Genomic DNA, 19,878 nt, shown 5'->3' with positions numbered 1-19,878 from the left:
CAAGGTTTAGGGCGCGTTCACACGTTGCGTTTTGGTTGCGTTTTCATTGCGTTTGAAACGCATTAGAACAGCTGATGAGAGGTAATTTGCCTAATTACATTACCATTTATGTTTATTAACGCAATGTTAACGCATGCGTTAACGTGTTGTTAACACGTACGTTAACATCGCGTTTACGATGCGTTTTGTAAACGGAAATGTTAACAGTCATATAATTAGGCAAATCAGCTGTTGTATATGTGTTTCAAACGCGATGAAAACGCAGGTCAAAACGCAACGTGTGAACGCGCCCTTACAGGGAGGAAGCGAGGGAAGGTTACATGTGGGTTGGGGTAAGTCAAGCCCTAATTGCAAGGGTGTGCCTATGTTGTGGTGTACTTGTTGATGTCTAGTAGCTACACCAGGACCATCATCTATCCCTACTTTGGAGTGACCTTCCCACCCCCAACCAGAACCTTGTCCTAAATAAGATGCCCTGTTGTGCCACTACTGCACCATTTGTGGTCCAAGAGAGCTGGTACCATTGGAGGTGCATTCACATCTGAGAAGAGGAGATTTACCTGATTACATTGGGGGACATTTACTATGGTGTTTCTGCCAGTTTTGTGGCGCACTCACCACATGTTCTGTTCTCAGACCTATTTATTAGCTGGCGGCGCCAGAAAAAATTACTTTTTCCGCCTGCTCCGACTCTTCTCCGAAAAGGGGCGTGGCTTTGGCGGAGTGGAAACTCAGACACAATTAATATGTGTCGCAGCCCTTTTTGGGCGCTGTAAACTGGCGGAAAGTAGACCAAAAGAAAACTGGTCTAGCAGGGACTGTTGGACACATTTCTGGTGCTCGGGACAGATTTTGGTCCCAGGGACAGAAAATGGTCTCGGCGCCAGAATGTGTGTCTTCTTTCCCAGAGCAGGTCGGTAACAAAGCCAATGCAGACACCGACACTTTATGTAAATGTCCCCCATTGTGTTTACAAAACGCATGCGTTAATGCCTTGTGAGGGCGCATTCACACGATGCGTTGCGTTGTGTTCCTGTCGCATTCCACTGGCTTCAGCCTTCATTACATGATAAGGTAACATTGCATTTTAGCAGATGCAGTGGAAACGCAATGTAACCTAAGGCTGGTGCCACACGTGACGCTTTGTCTGCATTTGCAAACGCAGACAAAGCCGCACCCGCCGGGGCGGGCCACGGCCCGATTGCGCTGGCGTTTCTATGCCGATGCCATCGGGCCGTGGCCCACCCCGGTGGGTGCGGCTTTTTTTGCATTTGCAAATGCAGACAAAGCGTCACGTGTGGCACCAGCCTTAGGGCGCGTTCACATGTTCCGCTATCGTCGTGTTCATAACACGACGCTAGCGCACAGTGGGCGGGGCTCGGGCCGATCGCATATGCGTTTCCCGGGAAACGCTTGCGATTAATAACCCGATCACACGCGTTTCTCTGGAAACGCATATGCGATCGCCCCAAACTCCGCCCCCTGTGCGCTAGCATCGCGTTAAGAACGCGGCGCTAGCGGAACGTGTGAACGCGCCCAAAATGTAAAAACGCAAGTAAAAGTCTGTGTGCTTTTTAATAACACAACGCAAAAACGCAACATAAAGGAGGGCCCCAAACACATGCATTAAAATGGAACAGGAACATGAGTGTCTTTCCAAATGCGTAAAAAAATGCAACAAAAACCACGCCGCAACGCATCGTTTGAATGAGGCCTTAACGCAAGTGTTTTTGAATGTAATGTTTACAGCAATTTAATCGGGAAAATCTCTTCTCAGCTGTTGTGATGCATTTGATGCGCTTTACGTGTGAATGCACCCAAATGGTTAATTCTTATAGATTAGGGCACTGTACTTGATGCCTATAATTGGTACGGTGCTGGTTTGCACGGTTTTTCAGCCAGTGGGTAGAGGGGAAATCATGAAGTGTCTACTATTCACCATATTTACAATCATTAGGAAGCAAAGTTACACCAGCTCTGCCGTTATTCACACATTAGTGAGTAACCTGGAGACTATAAATAAGGTATGTGAAATCTTAAATCTATTCACACAGTAAAAGAAGAAGTTCTCCGTTAAAGGGGCTGTGTGCATGTTATATCCCTATACACAGATAACAATGGGGGACATTTACATAAAGTGTCGGTGTCTGCAATGGCTTTGTTACCGACCTGCTCTCGGAAAGAAGACACACATTTAATATTGTAGAGCTGTGCAGAGACATTTCTGGCGCCGAGACCATTTTCTGTCCCTGGGACCAAAATCTGTCCCGGTCACCAGAAATGTGTCCAACAGTCCCTACTAGACCAGTTTTCTTTTGGTCTACTTTCCGCCAGTTTACAGCGCCCAAAAATGGCTGCAACTCATATTAATTGTGTCTGAGTTTCCACTCCGCCAAAGCCACGCCCCTTTTCGGAGAAGAGTCGGAGCAGACGGAAAAAGTCATTTTTTCTGTCCCCGACAGCTAATAAATAGGTAGGAGAGCAGAACATGTGGTGAGAGCGCCACAAAACTGGCGGAAACACCATAGTAAATGTCCCCCATTGTGTCTGAGTTTCCACTCCGCCAAAGCCACGCCCCTTTTCACAGAAGAGTCGGAGCAGACGGAAAAAGTAATTTTTTCTGTCTCCGACAGCTAATAAATAGGTAGGAGAGCAGAAGATGCGGTGAGAGCGCCACAAAACTGGCGGAAACACCATAGTAAATGTCCCCCAATCTGTTTTGGGAGGGTTTGGCTGTTGGGAGCCCCAGAGATGAAGCAGCCAGTCGAGCATGAGTCCTGCTGCTCCATTCCATATTAAAGGAGTGTCAGGATCCCCAATACTCCCATTCACTGTCAATACCCCAGCACTGTACTCATCAACACTTCCATACTATTGAATGGGGCGGCAGGACACTCGCTAGACCTGCTGCACTATCAGGTAGTAAGAACAGAACTCCCATAATCTGGATCCCTGGGGTTCCACTCTCCTGATTAGTTTAGAGCCTCACTGATCTCCAATAACATGTAGACCTGGTGCAAACCCAAAGCTGTAGCCACTGTTAGGGTGAAGACACACGTGGCGTTTTTTGGTAGTTTTTGGGCCGTTTTTTGAAAACACATGCATTTTTGTCCGTTTTTCCGAAATTGTGCAATTAAAAACAGGAGAAGTGGTACTGTGCACTGTCCATATATATATACAGGACAGGAGAAGTGGTACTGTGCACTGTCCATATATATACAGGACAGGAGAAGTGGTACTGTGCACTGTCCATATATATACAGGACAGGAGAAGTGGTACTGTGCACTGTCCATATATATATACAGGACAGGAGAAGTGGTACTGTGCACTGTCCATATATATACAGGACAGGAGAAGTGGTACTGTGCGCTGTCCATATATATACAGGACAGGAGAAGTGGTACTGTGCACTGTCCATATATATACAGGACAGGAGAAGTGGTACTGTGCCCTGTCCATATATATATACAGGACAGGAGAAGTGGTACTGTGCACTGTCCCCATATATATAGGACAGGAGAAGTGGTACTGTGCACTATCCATATATATACAGGACAGGAGAAGTGGTACTGTGCACTGTCCGTATATATATACAGGACAGGAGAAGTGGTACTGTGCACTGTCCATATATATATACAGGACAGGAGAAGTGGTACTGTGCACTGTCCATATTGTGAGACACTGAAGGGGTTAACTGTGGATGGGCGGTATGTTTCCCCTAGGTTTTGGTATTATGCAAGGCCTTAGTGCTGAGGTTGGGTGTCCAGCACCTTGGACACAGGTGATGGGAGCAGCCCAATCAGTCTTTTTTTTAAACCGCTCAGCAGAGCTGGAAGGGTTGTCTCTCTCTGGAAGGAGGCTGGAGAGCACACAGCCCTGACCTCTGTGCCTGGAGCAGCCAAGTGATTTTGTATAGTGGTGAGTTAGTGAACACCTGTATAGTTAGCACCCTGACGGGTAGGATTTTTTTGTTTGTTTAATGCCTGAATGAAAAGGCTGTTTTATTTTGCTGCTACAATAAACGCAGGCGAGACCTGTTTTGGACTGTACTTTGGTGTCACTGTCTTGAACTGCATCACAGCACCCCGCTACCACGGTCTCTACTGGGCCAAATCTCCCACATATGGTGGAGGATGCGGGCAGTTCAAAAAGACACACACCTGAAAGGCTCGCTACATCCTGCAACATTGCATGGCCTGGGTGAAAGCAGCAGGCAAATTGCAGGATAAAGCCAAGATGGAGGACTTTATTAAAGCCATGCTCCAGCAACAGGAGGAGAGATCCCGCCAGCAGCAGGAGGAGGCCAGAGCTAATCGGCAGCAGCAGCAGGAAGAGTCCCAGGCTAATCGACAGCTGCAGCAAGCCATGCTCCAGCAGCAGGAGGAGAGGTCCCGACAGCAGCAAGCCATGCTCCAGCAGCAGGAGGAGAGGTCCCGACAGCAGCAAGCCATGCTCCAGCAGCAGGAGGAGAGGTCCCGACAGCAACAAGCCATGCTCCAGCAACAGCAGGCAGAGTCCCGAGCCATGTTCCAGCTGATGATGGAAAAGTTTTCTGGCGTTATGGCAGCACCGCAAGCGACGACTACTGAGGGGTCCCATACTGGTTTGCAAGGGTACCCGGTTGTCCAGCATTCCGCACGGGCTGCAGTGCAGAAGGCTTTACAAAAGATGACGGCGACCGACGACGTGGAGGCTTATCTCACTGTGTTCGAGCGAGTAGCTGAGCGAGAGGAGTTACCAGCTGAGCAGTGGGCAGATGTCCTGGCACCGTTCCTGACCGGCGAATCGCAGAAGGCCTACTACGACCTGAGTGAAACGGAGGCCCGTGAGTACCCCCAGCTAAAGGCGGAGATTCTGGCTCGTCTTGGGGTCACCGTTCAAGTTCGTTCCAGCCGGGTCCACCAGTGGGCATACTCTGAAAAACTACCCCCGCGCTCCCAAATGCATGACCTGATCCATCTTGTCCGGAAGTGGCTACAACCCGATGACTGCACCCCAGCACAGATGGTCGAGAGAGTGGTTCTTGACAAGTTCACCTGTTCTCGGCCCTCTCGGCTCCAGCGGTGGGTTGGACAGGCCGGTCCCACAAATGCTGAGGAACTCGTGTCCCTAGTAGAGAGATATCGGGCTACGGAGGATCTTCTACTTATCCCTCCCACACGAAGCAGTGCCAGTGACAAGGCCATTAAACCATCTGGTAGGACTGCTACTGCAGAAAAAGGGAAACAGGTCAGGTTGGGAGGGGGTACACTGGGGGGCTTGGATACACAGAAACCCAGTGAGGCTCGTGACCGAGGTCATAGCCGTATCCAGTGCTGGCGATGCCATGAAATGGGCCATATTGCTGCCAACTGTCCCCTGTCAGTGGAGCCAATGGACTGCAACCAGACCCGGCGAATGTCACTGTTTGCCCGGCCGGTTCTGGCTGCCGAGTCAGTCACGGATGCAGAACCCCAAGTGTGTATGGTCACAATCGGTGGTCACACGGTGGAAGCCTTGCTAGACTCAGGGAGTCTGGTTACCCTGGTGCGGGGAACTTTGGTTGATCCTGGACTGTACAGTGGGCGTAAAGTGGGAGTGTTGTGTATACATGGGGACACTCGTGAATATCCCACTGCTGTCATCAACCTACATACACCTTGTGGTACTATTACCCATGAAGTGGGGGTGGTGGGGACCCTGTTTCATGAGGCTATTATCGGTAGAGACTTACCGGTGTTTTGGGACCTCTGGAGACGAAGACCCACCTCAGGTGCTGTTGCAGATAATGGACGTCAGGTATGTCCGGCCTTGGCCCCTGAACCCTTTGAGGCCGATGTACCCACACCAGCAGTAGGGGTGACCCCATGTGATGAATTCTCTCCCCTAGAGGTCCTAGCTGGTGAGGTCGAGGGCCACGAGGAGGTGGCCGACATGCCGGACCTTGAGTTTTCCCGTGAGAATTTTGGGGCTGCACAGCTACAGGACCCTACCTTGTTTAAAGCACGGGAGAATGTTAAGGTGATAAATGGGGTACTCCAAATACCAGGGGCTGACAAAATATACCCCCGAATGGTGATTGTTGGGGAGCTGTTATACAGGGTCGACCAGATACAGGGTGAGGAGGTTGAGCAACTTGTAGTACCCCAATCTCACCGTAGGCTGGTGCTAGAGTTGGCACACAAACATGTGCTGGGAGGGCACTTAGGTGCTGAGAAGACCCGGGAGAGGATCCTGCAGAGATTTTTCTGGCCCGGGGTGTGGGAGGAGGTTAACCGGTATTGTAGCTCCTGCCCTGAGTGTCAACTTACTGCCCCGGTGTCCCACTTCAGGAGTCCTTTGGTCCCGCTACCAATCATAGAGGTGCCATTTGAACGGATTGTAATGGATCTGGTTGGCCCCATAGTCAAATCCTCAAGGGGGCACCAATACATCCTGGTTATCCTGGACTACGCTACGCGGTATCCCGAGGCGATTCCATTAAGGAACACCTCCTCCAAAAATATTGCTAGGGAGCTGTTCCAGGTATTCTCACGCACAGGCCTCCCCAAGGAAATCTTGACTGACCAGGGTACCCCATTCATGTCTAGGGTAATGTGGATGTGTTCTCTAAGTTACCGGGACGTACTTCAGTCATCAAGCATGACATCGTAACCGAACCCCACATCCGGGTACACCAAAAACCCTACCGGGTCCCGGAAGCGCACCGGAAAGCCATATCCGAAGAAGTCAGGCAGATGTTAGACCTGGGGGTTATCGAGGAGTCTAAAAGTGACTGGTAGAGTCCTATTGTGTTGATTCCCAAACCTGATGGTTCCCTACGGTTCTGCAATGACTTTAGGAAGTTGAACGAGGTGTCCAAATTTGATTCTTATCCCATGCCCAGGGTTGACGAATTGATAGAACGACTTGGACAGGCTAGGTTCTTCTCCACCCTTGACCTGACGAAAGGGTATTGGCAGGTACCCCTTACTGACAGGGCCAAAGAGAAGACCGCTTTTGTTACCCCTGATGGGCTTTTTCAGTACGTGGTACTCCCCTTTGGGCTACATGGGGCTCCCGCCACATTCCAGAGGTTAATGGATCTCGTGCTAAAACCTCACCGGAGATATGCCTCGGCCTATCTGGATGACATCATAGTTTATAGTAACGATTGGGAGAGTCACCTGGCCAAGGTGCAAGCAGTGGTAGACTCCCTGAGGGCAGCAGGGTTGACAGCGAACCCAAAAAATGTGCTCTGGGTCTGGAAGAGGCCCGTTACCTGGGGTACCGTATTGGGCGAGGTGTCATCAAACCCCAAGTAAATAAAGTGGAGGCGATCCAGCAGTGGCCACGACCTATGAGCAAGAAGCAAGTGAGGGCTTTCCTAGGCATAGTGGGCTATTATCGCCGATTTATCCCCGATTTTGCTACCATAGCGGCACCCCTGACTGACCTGACCAAGGGTAGCAGGGCGGTGATGGTAAAGTGGAGTGAAGAGGCTGAGGGGGCGTTTCAGCGACTTAAGACGGTTTTGTGCGAGGGACCGGTACTGATCACCCCTGACTTCACCAAGACCTTTATTGTGCAGACTGACGCTTCTGACGTGGGCTTGGGGGCTGTCTTGTCCCAAGGAGTGGAGGGTGAGGAACATCCCGTGACATTCCTGAGCCGCAAGCTCACACCTCCTGAGAAGAACTACAGTATAGTTGAGAGGGAGTGCTTGGCGATCAAATGGGCTCTGGAGGTATTACTTGATAGGGCGACAGTTTACTCTAGTGACCGATCACTCTCCCCTCACCTGGATGAGTCAGGCCAAAGAGAGGAACGCCAGGGTCACAAGGTGGTTCCTAATGTTGCAGAATTTCAAATTCACGGTAGAACATCGAGCGGGAAAGCTGCATGGGAATGCCGATGCCCTATCTCGTACCCACTGTCTTATGGCCAAAAGTGTTCGCCCCCACAGGGTCAAACAGAGGGGGAGGGTATGTGAGACACTGAAGGGGTTAACTGTGGATGGGCGGTATGTTTCCCCTAGGTTTTGCTATTATGCAAGGCCTTAGTGCTGAGGTTGGGTGTCCAGCACCTTGGACACAGGTGATGGGAGCAGCCCAATCAGTCTTTTTTTTAAACCGCTCAGCAGAGCTGGAAGGGTTGTCTCTCTCTGGAAGGAGGCTGGAGAGCACACAGCCCTGACCTCTGTGCCTGGAGCAGCCAAGTGATTTTGTATAGTGGTGAGTTAGTGAACACCTGTATAGTTAGCACCCTGACGGGTAGGATTTTTTTGTTTGTTTAATGCCTGAATGAAAAGGCTGTTTTATTTTGCTGCTACAATAAACGCAGGCGAGACCTGTTTTGGACTGTACTTTGGTGTCACTGTCTTGAACTGCATCACAGCACCCCGCTACCACGGTCTCTACTGGGCCAAATCTCCCACAATATATACAGGACAGGAGAAGTGGTACTGTGCACTGTCCATATATATACAGGACAGGAGAAGTGGTACTGTGCACTGTCCATATATATATACAGGACAGGAGAAGTGGTACTGTGCACTGTCCATATATATACAGGACAGGAGAAGTGGTACTGTGCACTGTCCATATATATATACAGGACAGGAGAAGTGGTACTGTGCACTGTCCATATATATATACAGGACAGGAGAAGTGGTACTGTGCACTGTCCATATATATACAGCACAGGAGAAGTGGTACTGTGCACTGTCCATATATATATACAGGACAGGAGAAGTGGTACTGTGCACTGTCCATATATACAGGACAGGAGAAGTGGTACTGTGCACTGTCCATATACACTCACCGGCCACTTTATTAGGTACACCATGCTAGTAACGGGTTGGACCCCCTTTTGCCTTCAGAACTGCCTCAATTCTTCGTGGCATAGATACAACAAGGTGCTGGAAGCTCCTCAGAGATTTTGGTCCATATTGACATGATGGCATCACACAGTTGCCGCAGATTTGTCGGCTGCACATCCATGATGCGAATCTCCCGTTCCACCACATCCCAAAGATGCTCTATTGGATTGAGATCTGGTGACTGTGGAGGCCATTTGTGTCCAGTGACCTCATTGTCATGTTCAAGAAACCAGTCTGAGATGATTCCAGCTTTATGACATGGCGCATTATCCTGCTGAAAGTAGCCATCAGATGTTACAGGGTACATTGTGCTCATAAAGGGATGGACATGGTCAGCAACAATACTCAGGTAGGCTGTGGTGTTGCAACGATGCTCAATTGGTACCAATGAAGTGTCTACTATTCACCATATTTACAATCATTAGGAAGCAAAGTTACACCAGCTCTGCCGTTATTCACACATTAGTGAGAAACTAGGAGCGGAGACTATAAATAAGGTATGTGAAATCTTAAATCTATTTACACAGTAAAAGAAGAAGTTCTGCATTAAAGGGGCTGTGTGCGTGTTATATCCCTATACATATATAACAATCTGTTTGGGGAGGGTTTGGCTGTTGGGAGCCCCAGGGCGCGTTCACACGTTGCGTTTTGACCTGCGTTTTCATTATACAACATCTGAGGAGAGGTGATTTGCCTAATTTCATCACTGTTAACGCAGCGTTAACACATACGTTTTGTTAACATATATGTTAACATTGTGTTTACAAACGTAAACAGTAATGTAATTAGGCAAATTACCTCATATCAGCTGTTGTATATGCGTTCCAAACGCAATGAAAACGCAACATGTGAACGCGCCCCCAGAGATGAAGCAGCCAGTCGAGCATGAGTCCTGCTGCTCCATTCCATATTAAAGGAGTGTCAGGATCTCCAATACTCCCATTCACTGTCAATACCCCAGCACTGTACTCATCAACACTTCCATACTATTGAATGGGGCGGCAGGACACTCGCTAGACCTGCTGCACTATCAGGTAGTAAGAACGGAACTCCCATAATCTGGATCCCTGGGGTTCCACTCTCCTGATTAGTGGAGAGCCTCACTGATCTCCAATAACATGTAGACCTGGTGCAAACCTTGGTACAAAAGTAGGGAAACCCACTGGGGGACATTTACTATGGCGTTTCCGCCAGTTTTGTGGCGCTCTCACCACATGTTCTGCTCTCAGACCTATTTATTAGCTGGTGGCGCCAGAAGGGGCGTGGCTTTGGCGGAGTGGAAACTCAGACACAATTAATATGTGTCGCAGCCTTTTTTGGGCGCTGTAAACTGGCGGAAAGTAGACCAAAAGAAAACTGTTCTCGCAGGGACTGTTGGACACATTTCTAGTGCTAGGGACAGATTTTGGTCCCAGGACAGAAAATGGGCTCGGGGACAGAAATGTCTCTGCACAGCTCCACAATATTAAATGTGTGTCTTCTTTCCCAGAGCAGGTCGGTAACAAAGCCAATGCAGACACCGACACTTTAAGTAAATGTCCCCCACTGGGTTTTGCTGTAATTAAGAAAGTTTGACCATCTAAAGCTGTAGCCACTGTTAGGGTGAAGACAGACGTGGCGTTTTTAGGCCGTTTTGGGCCGTTTTTAGTTAGTGTGTTTTCAGATCGTTAAAAACGCATCAGTTTTTTGAAAATGCATGCGTTTTTGTCTGTTTTTCCGAAATTGCGCAATTAAAAACGGACAAAAACGCATGCGTTTTTATAAAACGGATGCGTTTTTTAACTATGTGAAAACACACTAACTAAAAACGGCCCAAAAACGGCCTAAAAACGCCACATGTGTCTTCACCCTTAGGTAATGTGTAACCATTCCTTTGTGTGTGTTGTTACTACCATTTACTACACACACACATACAGACGGTCCCCTACTTAAGGACACCCGACTTACAGACAACCCATAGTTACAGACGGACCCTTCTGCCCACTGTGACCTCTGGTGAAGCTCTCTGGGTGCTTAAGGCCCCTTCCACACTAGCGAGTGTGATGCGATGAACTCGCATCACACTCGCAACGCAAGCTGCCGGGAACGCACGGCCCGAACGCTGCACCGCGGGAGTGAACTGACATGCTGAGTTCACTCCCGCGGTGCAGCGTTCGGGCCGTGCGTTCCCGGCAGCTTGCGTTGCGAGTGTGATGCGAGTTCATCGCATCACACTCGCTAGTGTGGAAGGGGCCTTACTATAGCCCCAGACTGCAATGATCAGCTGTAAGGTGTCTGTAATGAAGCTTTATTGATCATCCTTGGTCCAATTACAGCAAAAATTTGGAAACTCCAATTGTCACTGGGACAAAAGAAAAAAATTTGTCTAGAACTTCAATTATAAAATATACAGTTTCGACTTACATACAAATTCAACTTAAGAACAAACCTTCGGACCCTATCTTGTATGTAACCCGGGGACTGCCTGTATATATATACTGCATTCATGTTCCAGCTTTGTATCTGGACTTGGGAGAGTCCAGTTTTTTTGATCTGTGCATTAAAACTGCTCCCAGCCCTCCCCTCTGCTGTAATGTCTAAGCAGAGAGCAGACGGAAAAGGCTGTGCTGTGTTCAGTTAAACCAACACAGGCATACACAAAGTCCAGCTACAATCATGGAATATAAATGCACTTTTCAGTCCTGCTGCTATGAACACACACACACCTTTCTTGGGAAAACAGCACCACACCTGTCTATGGTTTGTGCTGGTAGTGCAGTTCTTTTGTATAGAAATTAATGAATGGAGCTTGGTTGCAATACCATGCACGTCCCATTGTCAGGGGTGGAGCTGGAGGTTTTTCAACCTTCAGACAACCCCTTTAAGTTTTTACAGGTTGGTAATGATTGAGATATGTTTTTATTGAATTTACTATGTTACTATTATTGTTTACTATATTGTGATCTTGGTGTCACAGGAACAAAGTTGCCATGTAACATTAGCCGCATAGAAATTCCCCATGAATCATCTGTTATTATTGAGCATTATGTATAATTATCCATAGGGATTTCAGTGCTTTATAATATCTGCACATTCTGCAGAATTTTTCCACATCTTGTCAAACTGAGGGTGTCTTGTCAGTCAGGTATCCGTCCATGTCTCCATGGAGTAGTGAGTGTACTTCTGGCATTACAGTATTGGCATTTCAAGGTAAAAATTAGAACTTTACTGTATGTACACAGTGATTCCACCAGCAGAATAGTGAGTGCAGCTCTGGAGTATAATACAGGATGTAACTCAGGATCAGTACAGGATAAGTAATGTCATGTATGTACACAGTGACTGCACCAGCAGCAGAATAGTGAGTGCAGCTCTGGAGTATAATACAGGATGTAACTCAGGATCAGTACAGGATAAGTAATGTCATGTATATACACAGTGACTGCACCAGCAGCAGAATAGTGAGTGCAGCTCTGGAGTATAATACAGGATGTAACTCAGGATCAGTACAGGATAAGTAATGTCATGTATGTACACAGTAACTGCACCAGCAGCAGAATAGTCAGTGCAGCTCTGGAGTATAATACAGGATGTAACTCAGGATCAGTACAGGATAAGTAATGTCATGTATGTACACAGTGACTGCACCAGCAGCAGAATAGTGAGTGCAGCTCTGGAGTATAATACAAGATGTAACTCAGGATCAGTACAGGATAAGTAATGTCATGTATGTACACAGTGACTGCACCAGCAGCAGAATAGTGAGTGCAGCTCTGGAGTATAATACAGGATGTAACTCAGGATCAGTACAGGATAAGTAATGTCATGTATGTACACAGTGACTGCACCAGCAGCAGAATAGTGAGTGCAGCTCTGGAGTATAATACAGGATATAACTGAGGATCAGTACAGGATAAGTAATGTCATGTATGTACACAGTGACTGCACCAGCAGCAGAATAGTGAGTGCAGCTCTGGGGTATAATACAGGATGTAACTCAGGATCAGTTCAGGATAAGTAATGTCATGTATGTACACAGTGACTGCACCAGCAGCAGAATAGTGAGTGCAGCTCTGGGGTATAATACAGGATGTAACTCAGGATCAGTTCAGGATAAGTAATGTCATGTATGTACACAGTGACTGCACCAGCAGCAGAATAGTGAGTGCAGCTCTGGAGTATATTACAGGATGTAACTCAGGATCAGTACAGGATAAGTAATGTCATGTATGTACACAGTGACTGCACCAGCAGAATAGTGAGTGCAGCTCTGGAGTATAATACAGGAGGTAACTCAGGATCAGTACAGGGTAGGTAATGTCATGTATGTATACAGGGACTGCACCAGCAGCAGAATAGTGAGTACAGCTCTGGAGTATAATACAGGATGTAACTTAGATCAGTTCACAATATCATATATCTACATAGTGACACGTTACGTTATATATAAATATTTGTGGAGTTGATTCACATGGAAACCCATGTACCATGCACACTGATATAATTTCAGTATGTTGCCTGGTATAACATGAAAATCAGTCATACAGCAGGGCTGTAATCCGTAAATGAAACTAAATGAATGTTGTTCCAAGAGCTCTGCTGTATAGACTGTATAGGCCAGGACTGCACTACTAGTCTACTCGTAAATCCACTGTTGGGCCTGATACTTGCTGACTCCTAGTTTTCAGACAGAAGTGGTCAATGAGCGTGGAGTCTCACAGTGATCCATCAGCAGGTTGTACCAGAGATACAGAGAATGGAGGAGTCACAGAGAGACATCAGCAGGTTGTACCAGAGATACAGAGACTGGAAGAGTCACAGAGAGACATCAGCAGGTTGTACCAGAGATACAGAGACTGGAAGAGTCACAGAGAGACATCAGCAGGTTGTACCAGAGATACAGAGACTGGAGGAGTCACAGAGAGACATCAGCAGGTTGTACCAGAGATACAGAGACTGGAGGAGTCACAGAGAGACATCAGCAGGTTGTACCAGAGATACAGAGACTGGAAGAGTCACAGAGAGACATCAGCAGGTTGTACCAGAGATACAGAGACTGGAGGAGTCACAGAGAGACATCAGCAGGTTGTACAAGAGATACAGAGACTGGAAGAGTCACAGAGAGACATCAGCAGGTTGTACCAGAGATACAGAGACTGGAAGACTCACAGAGAGACATCAGCAGGTTGTACCAGAGATACAGAGACTGGAAGAGTCACAGAGAGACATCAGCAGGTTGTATCAGAGATACAGAGATGGAAGAGTCACAGAGAGACATCAGCAGGTTGTACCAGATATACAGAGACTGGAAGAGTCACAGAGAGGCATCAGCAGGTTGTACCAGAGATACAGAGACTGGAAGAGTCACAGAGAGACATCAGCAGGTTGTACCAGAGATACAGAGATGGAAGAGTCACAGAGAGACATCAGCAGATTGTACCAGAGATACAGAGATGGAAGAGTCACAGAGAGACATCAGCAGGTTGTACCAGAGATACAGAGACTGGAAGAGTCACAGAGAGACATCAGCAGGTTGTACCAGAGATACAGAGACTGGAAGAGTCACAGAGAGACATCAGCAGGTTGTACCAGAGATACAGAGACTGGAGGAGTCACAGAGAGACATCAGCAGGTTGTACCAGAGATACAGAGACTGGAAGAGTCACAGAGAGACATCAGCAGGTTGTACCAGAGATACAGAGACTGGAGGAGTCAAAGAAAGGCAGAGAAGTGAACATCCTCTGGCTAAGTCGCACAATGATGACAATGCCCTAATGAGAGCAGATAATGATACCACACAACTCCAGGCACAGGGAGGTGAGAGGCACCAAGACCGTCAGACCGTTCTGACATCATGATAATCTGCTCACTAGATAACCTGCAAGGAACCTGACCACCGAGCACTGGCATCATTGTCTTGTATGGGCCAGGCATCTAGGTGGACGAGGGACCTGTGGCCTCAGCGCTTTCTGAGAAAACATGATGGCCTCCACCACGAAGAGCCTTAGGTGGTGTTTTTGTTAAAGTATGTGCAAGTGCGTCTAGTGTGCTGGAGACTGGGGACCCCACATGGAGGGACTTCCACTTTCTCCAGATCTGAATCCCATTAAAATGAGTGAGGTGATGTGTAGAGGCCTGTTACTCTTCTGTGAACAGCACAAGACGTTGTCGTTGGAGGAAATGGATGCTCAAGGCCACATGGCAAGTTATTGGGACAGTGACATCCTGGAGAAGTTATACCCAGCGCTGCTCCTGGCCTTTGTGGCTTTGGTTTCAAATAACTGTTTGAGATGAGGAAATCCCAATTTCATGCTGTTACTTACACGTCCAACTATCATCATTGTAATTCCAGTGCAACGGGAACCTTTTCCGTTTTTCCAAAATTTCACCCGAAAACCAACTATTTTTGTGTATGGTGTATTTTTCATTTTACTATAGATTTATGTAGATGTAGGGTGATTGTAGCATAACTAAAGACTCGTTTTCTTTTCTTTGGGCCTAATGTATCTTTCCCACCATGAAGGTGCGCTCTCGTTGTGAGATGGTAGGCTACACTCCAACCTCCAGCCTCTAGGTCACCAATGATATACATGAAGATTTACACAAATTTTAGTTTTCCCCAACCTACATTCTACCTTCAGAGGTCCCTAATTATTTTGTGAATTGCACAGCTAGGAGAGGAACTGTAAAAAAAAAAAAGGAAACACCATAAAAATCTTCTTTTTTTTTTTTTTTTGCATCGCACCTCCCGAAGCCTGAGAAATAAAACTTGAGACTGTGATCTGAGAGATTTAATTACACGGCAATGTAGAGCTATTTACAGAGTTGTGTGTGCCTGTTCCACGTCTTGTGGTGTAATATGGAGACTTGTGATTTTATTCTTATTATATTACACTTTCATGTCATCTCTTGGGGGTTCAGCCCACCCAACATGGGTACGATTGGCCGAAAAATATTTCTCCCGTTGTGGTACTGGCACTGGTGTCACTATCGTGCTGCAGGATTTTCCATCTAGTGATCTCGAACAAGTGATGTCCAGCTCACTTGTAGGGAAGATAATGAGAAAGTCGTCCTCAGGTACTATAACATGGTGACTTCTAGCAGGACCAGGTTACTGTTTCCTTCCTTGGATCAAGATAACCGCAGCAGTCCTGTGTGACCGGTCTGAAGACCGCTTGTCTATCCACACAAGGGTGTAAGAGACCACACACATCGGAGGCCCAACAAGCACAAATATTAAAGTCCAACTACAAGTAGGCTGCTGAAATGTACAGGACATTGAAATGTTCTATGTGTGGACCATGATCCCCATGGGGAGAGGTTAGTGAGCAGTCTGCGGGCTATGGAGGTTTCATCTCTAGTTTGCTGGTGGCATGTTTGATTCTCTTGTTCTCCCGCAGATTGCGGAGCCGAGCGTTCTTGCTAGTGATCTCCTCCACATGAGTCGCTGGTACCCAGCCCCTCTCTCCGTCTGACAGCCGAATACCTTCCATCCACCCTGCCAAAGAAGAAGGCACACGTTATGTGATCGCCCTGGGCAAGGAGACACAGTCATCTAAATGTCACCCTAGTACAGCGGCTAAACTGCAGCTTCCTAATATTCATGGAAATTAAATGTCAATATCAACATGTCTAAAGTTGTAGCACATATTATATATTTTCATAACCATGGGAAGAACGTTATCCACTGCTCTTTGTCATCTACATTAGAAGAAAAAATTATAATTCTACAATATAAAATAGATTGATAAAATAGTGTCCCCCTATACAGTGTGAACGGAAAATATTCAGGCCCCTTTAAATTTTTCACTCTTTGTTTCATTGGAGCCAACTGGTAATATAAAAAAAGTAGATATTTTTGCTAATTTATCAACCGAGAAAAACTGAAATATCACATGATCTTAAGTATTTAGACCCTTTGCTGTGACACTCATTTACACTCACATGTTGTCCATTTCCTTCTGATCCACCTTGAGATGGTTCTACTCCATCTTTGGAGTCCAGCTCAATTTAACTAAACTGATTGGACTTGATTAGGAAAGCTACACACCTGTCTATATAAGTCCTCACAGTGCATGTCAGAGCAGATGAGAATCATGAGGTCTTAGGAACTGCCCAAGGAGCTCAGAGACAGAATTGTGGCAAGGTACAGATCTGGTTCAGGTTACAAAAGAATTTCTGCAGCACTCAAGATTCCTAAGAGCACATTGGCCTCCATAATTCTTAAATGGAACTCTTCCTCTACCTGGGCGTCCAGCCAAACTAAACAATCACGGGAGAAGAGCCTTGGTGAGAGAGGTAAAGAAGAACTCCAAGATCATAGTGGCTGAGCTCCAGAGATGCAGTAGGGAGATGGGTGACTTTGTGGAACTTTCTCCCCTCGCTGCAGCCTCCAGCAGCCGGGGCTTTATGGCACAGTCTACTGATGGAAGCCTCTCTTCAGTGCGAGACATATGAAGTGTGCAAAACACATGAAGGACTCCCAGACATCAAAGAATAAGATTCTCTGATGAAAAGAAGATTGAACTTTTTGGTGTTAATTCTAAACAGTGGAGAAAACCAGGCTCATCACTTGCCAAATACAATCCCAGCAGTGACACATGGTGGGGGCAGCATCAGGGTATGGGGGGGGGGGGGGAACAGGACAGGACCACTGGGTGTAATGAAAGGAAAGATGAATGTGGCCAAGTACAGAGATATCCTGGATGAGAACTTCTTCTAGAAGCTCTGGACCTCAGACTGGGCCGAACCTTCCAACAAGACAATGACCCTAAGCTCAAAGCAGAGGCTTCAGAACATCTCTGTGACCATTCCTGACTGACCCAGCCAGAGCCCAGACCTAAACCCAATGGAGCTTCTCTGGAGAGACATGAAAATGGCCTCGACCAGCGTTCCCATCCAACCAGAGGGAACTGGAGAGGATCTGCAAGGAAGACTGGCACTAGCTCAAAATCTGCTCCTACCCAATACTGTGCAAAGGAGCTGAATTCTTATGACCATGTGATATTTCTTTTTTTCTTGTTTAATAAATCAGCAAAAATATCTACATTTCTGTTTTTTCTGTCAGGATGGGGGACAGGGCGTACATAATGGGCAAAAAAAAATAACTTTTTTGATGTGGCCAATTGGCTGCAATAAAACAGAGTGAAAAATGTAAAGAATACTTTCTGTACCCACTGTATGTACAAGCATATAGCAATTATAATACAGTCCCCAATGTTCAAGCATATAACTGCTATAATGCTCCCTTGTGTGTCTGAAAAAATGCCTTTTTATGTCTGTTTTTTTTATGAAAGTAGATCTTGTAATACAGTAAGTCTTCACACCGTGTATAGTGTGCTCTCTTACCATCGCTGGTCTTGGCAGTGAGACGTAGTATGTCCGCTTTCTCCAGGGTCAGCTCGTCGTGCTCCTGCGCTGTGTAACCCTTGATGCACTGAACTTGTGGGGCGTCTAGAAGATAAGAAATTTGGTAGGAATTAAGAAAGAATTTTAATCGCAATTTAGCTTTTATCTGATAAACAGAGAATGAAACGGGAACCAGACAGCTCCATTCCTTATGTAGTGGTCAGAGCAGGTTATTGCAGTTTTATGTTTTGTTGAGAACTAAGATGCAGTGACTCAGTTCAGCCACTACGCAAGAAGGGAGCTGTCTGTTTCCTCTCTATTCTGTGATTATCAGGGGGCTGGGTGGTGGACCTCCACCAATCTGATATTGGAGATACTTTTAGCTGGAAAACCTCTTTTAACCCCTTAAGGACACAGCCAGTTTGCACGTTAAGGCTCAGTCTGATGTTTTTTTTACATCTGACCACTGTGTCCTCGTGTCGTAATAACTTTTTAACACTTTAACTTATTTTGAGATTGCAGTCTCGTGACACATTGTAGTTGATATTAGTAGTATAATTTTGGTGATTGGTCGGGAGTTTTGGGGGAAAAAATTTCAACATATTAGGAAAAAGGTGCAAAAGATCACAATATTCTATCTTTCAAATGTTCTATTATTTTGTCATACCACAATTTTTTTTTTTGTAGAAAACTTTTGCCATTTGTTTCTATTTTCATCATTTTGTCTTATGTTTGCTTATTTTTTACAATTTTAAAAGGTTTATAGTAAGGTTTTTAGTAGAAAGTTCTCAAATTGAGCGCACTTCTACCTGCTCCAAACATGCGTGCACTACTATATCCACTGCACACCGCATGCACTGCTACATCCACCACACACCGCTTGCACTACTGCCTCCTCCGCACACGGCGTGCACTACTGCCTCCTCCGCACACGGCGTGCACTACTGCCTCCTCCGCACACGGCGTGCACTACTGCCTCCTCCGCACACGGCGTGCACTACTGCCTCCTCCGCACACGGCGTGCACTACTGCCTCCTCCGCACACGGCGTGCACTACTGCCTCCTCCGCACACGGCGTGCACTACTACCTCCTCCGCACACGGTGTGCACTACTACCTCCTCCGCACACGGCGTGCACTACTACCTCCTCTGCACACGGCGTGCACTACTACCTCCTCCGCACACGGCGTGCACTACTACATCCTGCGCACACGGCGTGCACTACTACATCCTGCGCACACGGCGTGCACTACTACATCCTCCGCACACGGCGTGCCCTACTACATCCTCCGCACACGGCGTGCACTTCTACATCCACCGCACACGGCGTGCACGTCTACATCCTCCGCACACGGCGTGCACGTCTACATCCTCCGCACACGGCGTGCACTACTTCTACATCCTCCGCACATGGCGTGCACTACTACATCCTCCGCACACGGCGTGCCCTACTACATCCTCCGCACACGGCGTGCACTTCTACATCCACCGCACACGGCGTGCACGTCTACATCCTCCGCACACGGCGTGCACGTCTACATCCTCCGCACACGGCGTGCACGTCTACATCCTCCGCACACGGCGTGCACTACTTCTACATCCTCCGCACACGGCATGCACTACTACATCCTCCGCACACGGCGTGCACTTCTACATCCACCGCACACGGCGTGCACGTCTACATCCTCCGCACACGGCGTGCACGTCTACA

At 47.3% G+C, this 19,878-nt stretch overlaps 1 protein-coding gene across 2 annotated transcripts in view; it reads right to left on the bottom strand.

Annotated features, from left to right (window-relative positions):
• Positions 1-15,595: 15,595 nt before the first annotated feature.
• The window catches only part of ARHGEF19 (Rho guanine nucleotide exchange factor 19), a 35,292-nt gene continuing 31,009 nt past the window's right edge, over positions 15,596-19,878 (bottom strand). For both annotated transcript variants that reach the window (XM_072155295.1, XM_072155296.1), the window contains exons 15-16: positions 18,168-18,272; positions 15,596-16,317 (exon numbers count right to left, since the gene is read on the bottom strand). In XM_072155295.1, coding sequence (XP_072011396.1) covers positions 16,160-16,317; positions 18,168-18,272 — 263 coding nt within the window. In that variant the 3' untranslated portion in view covers positions 15,596-16,159. The remainder of the gene's footprint in view (positions 16,318-18,167; positions 18,273-19,878) is intronic.

The sequence above is a fragment of the Engystomops pustulosus genome, chromosome 6 (genome assembly GCF_040894005.1).
Source record: "Engystomops pustulosus chromosome 6, aEngPut4.maternal, whole genome shotgun sequence".
Taxonomy (NCBI): domain Eukaryota; kingdom Metazoa; phylum Chordata; class Amphibia; order Anura; family Leptodactylidae; genus Engystomops; species Engystomops pustulosus.
Note: the sequence above shows the minus strand (reverse complement) of the source record. Positions and strands in the feature narration are given on the sequence as shown.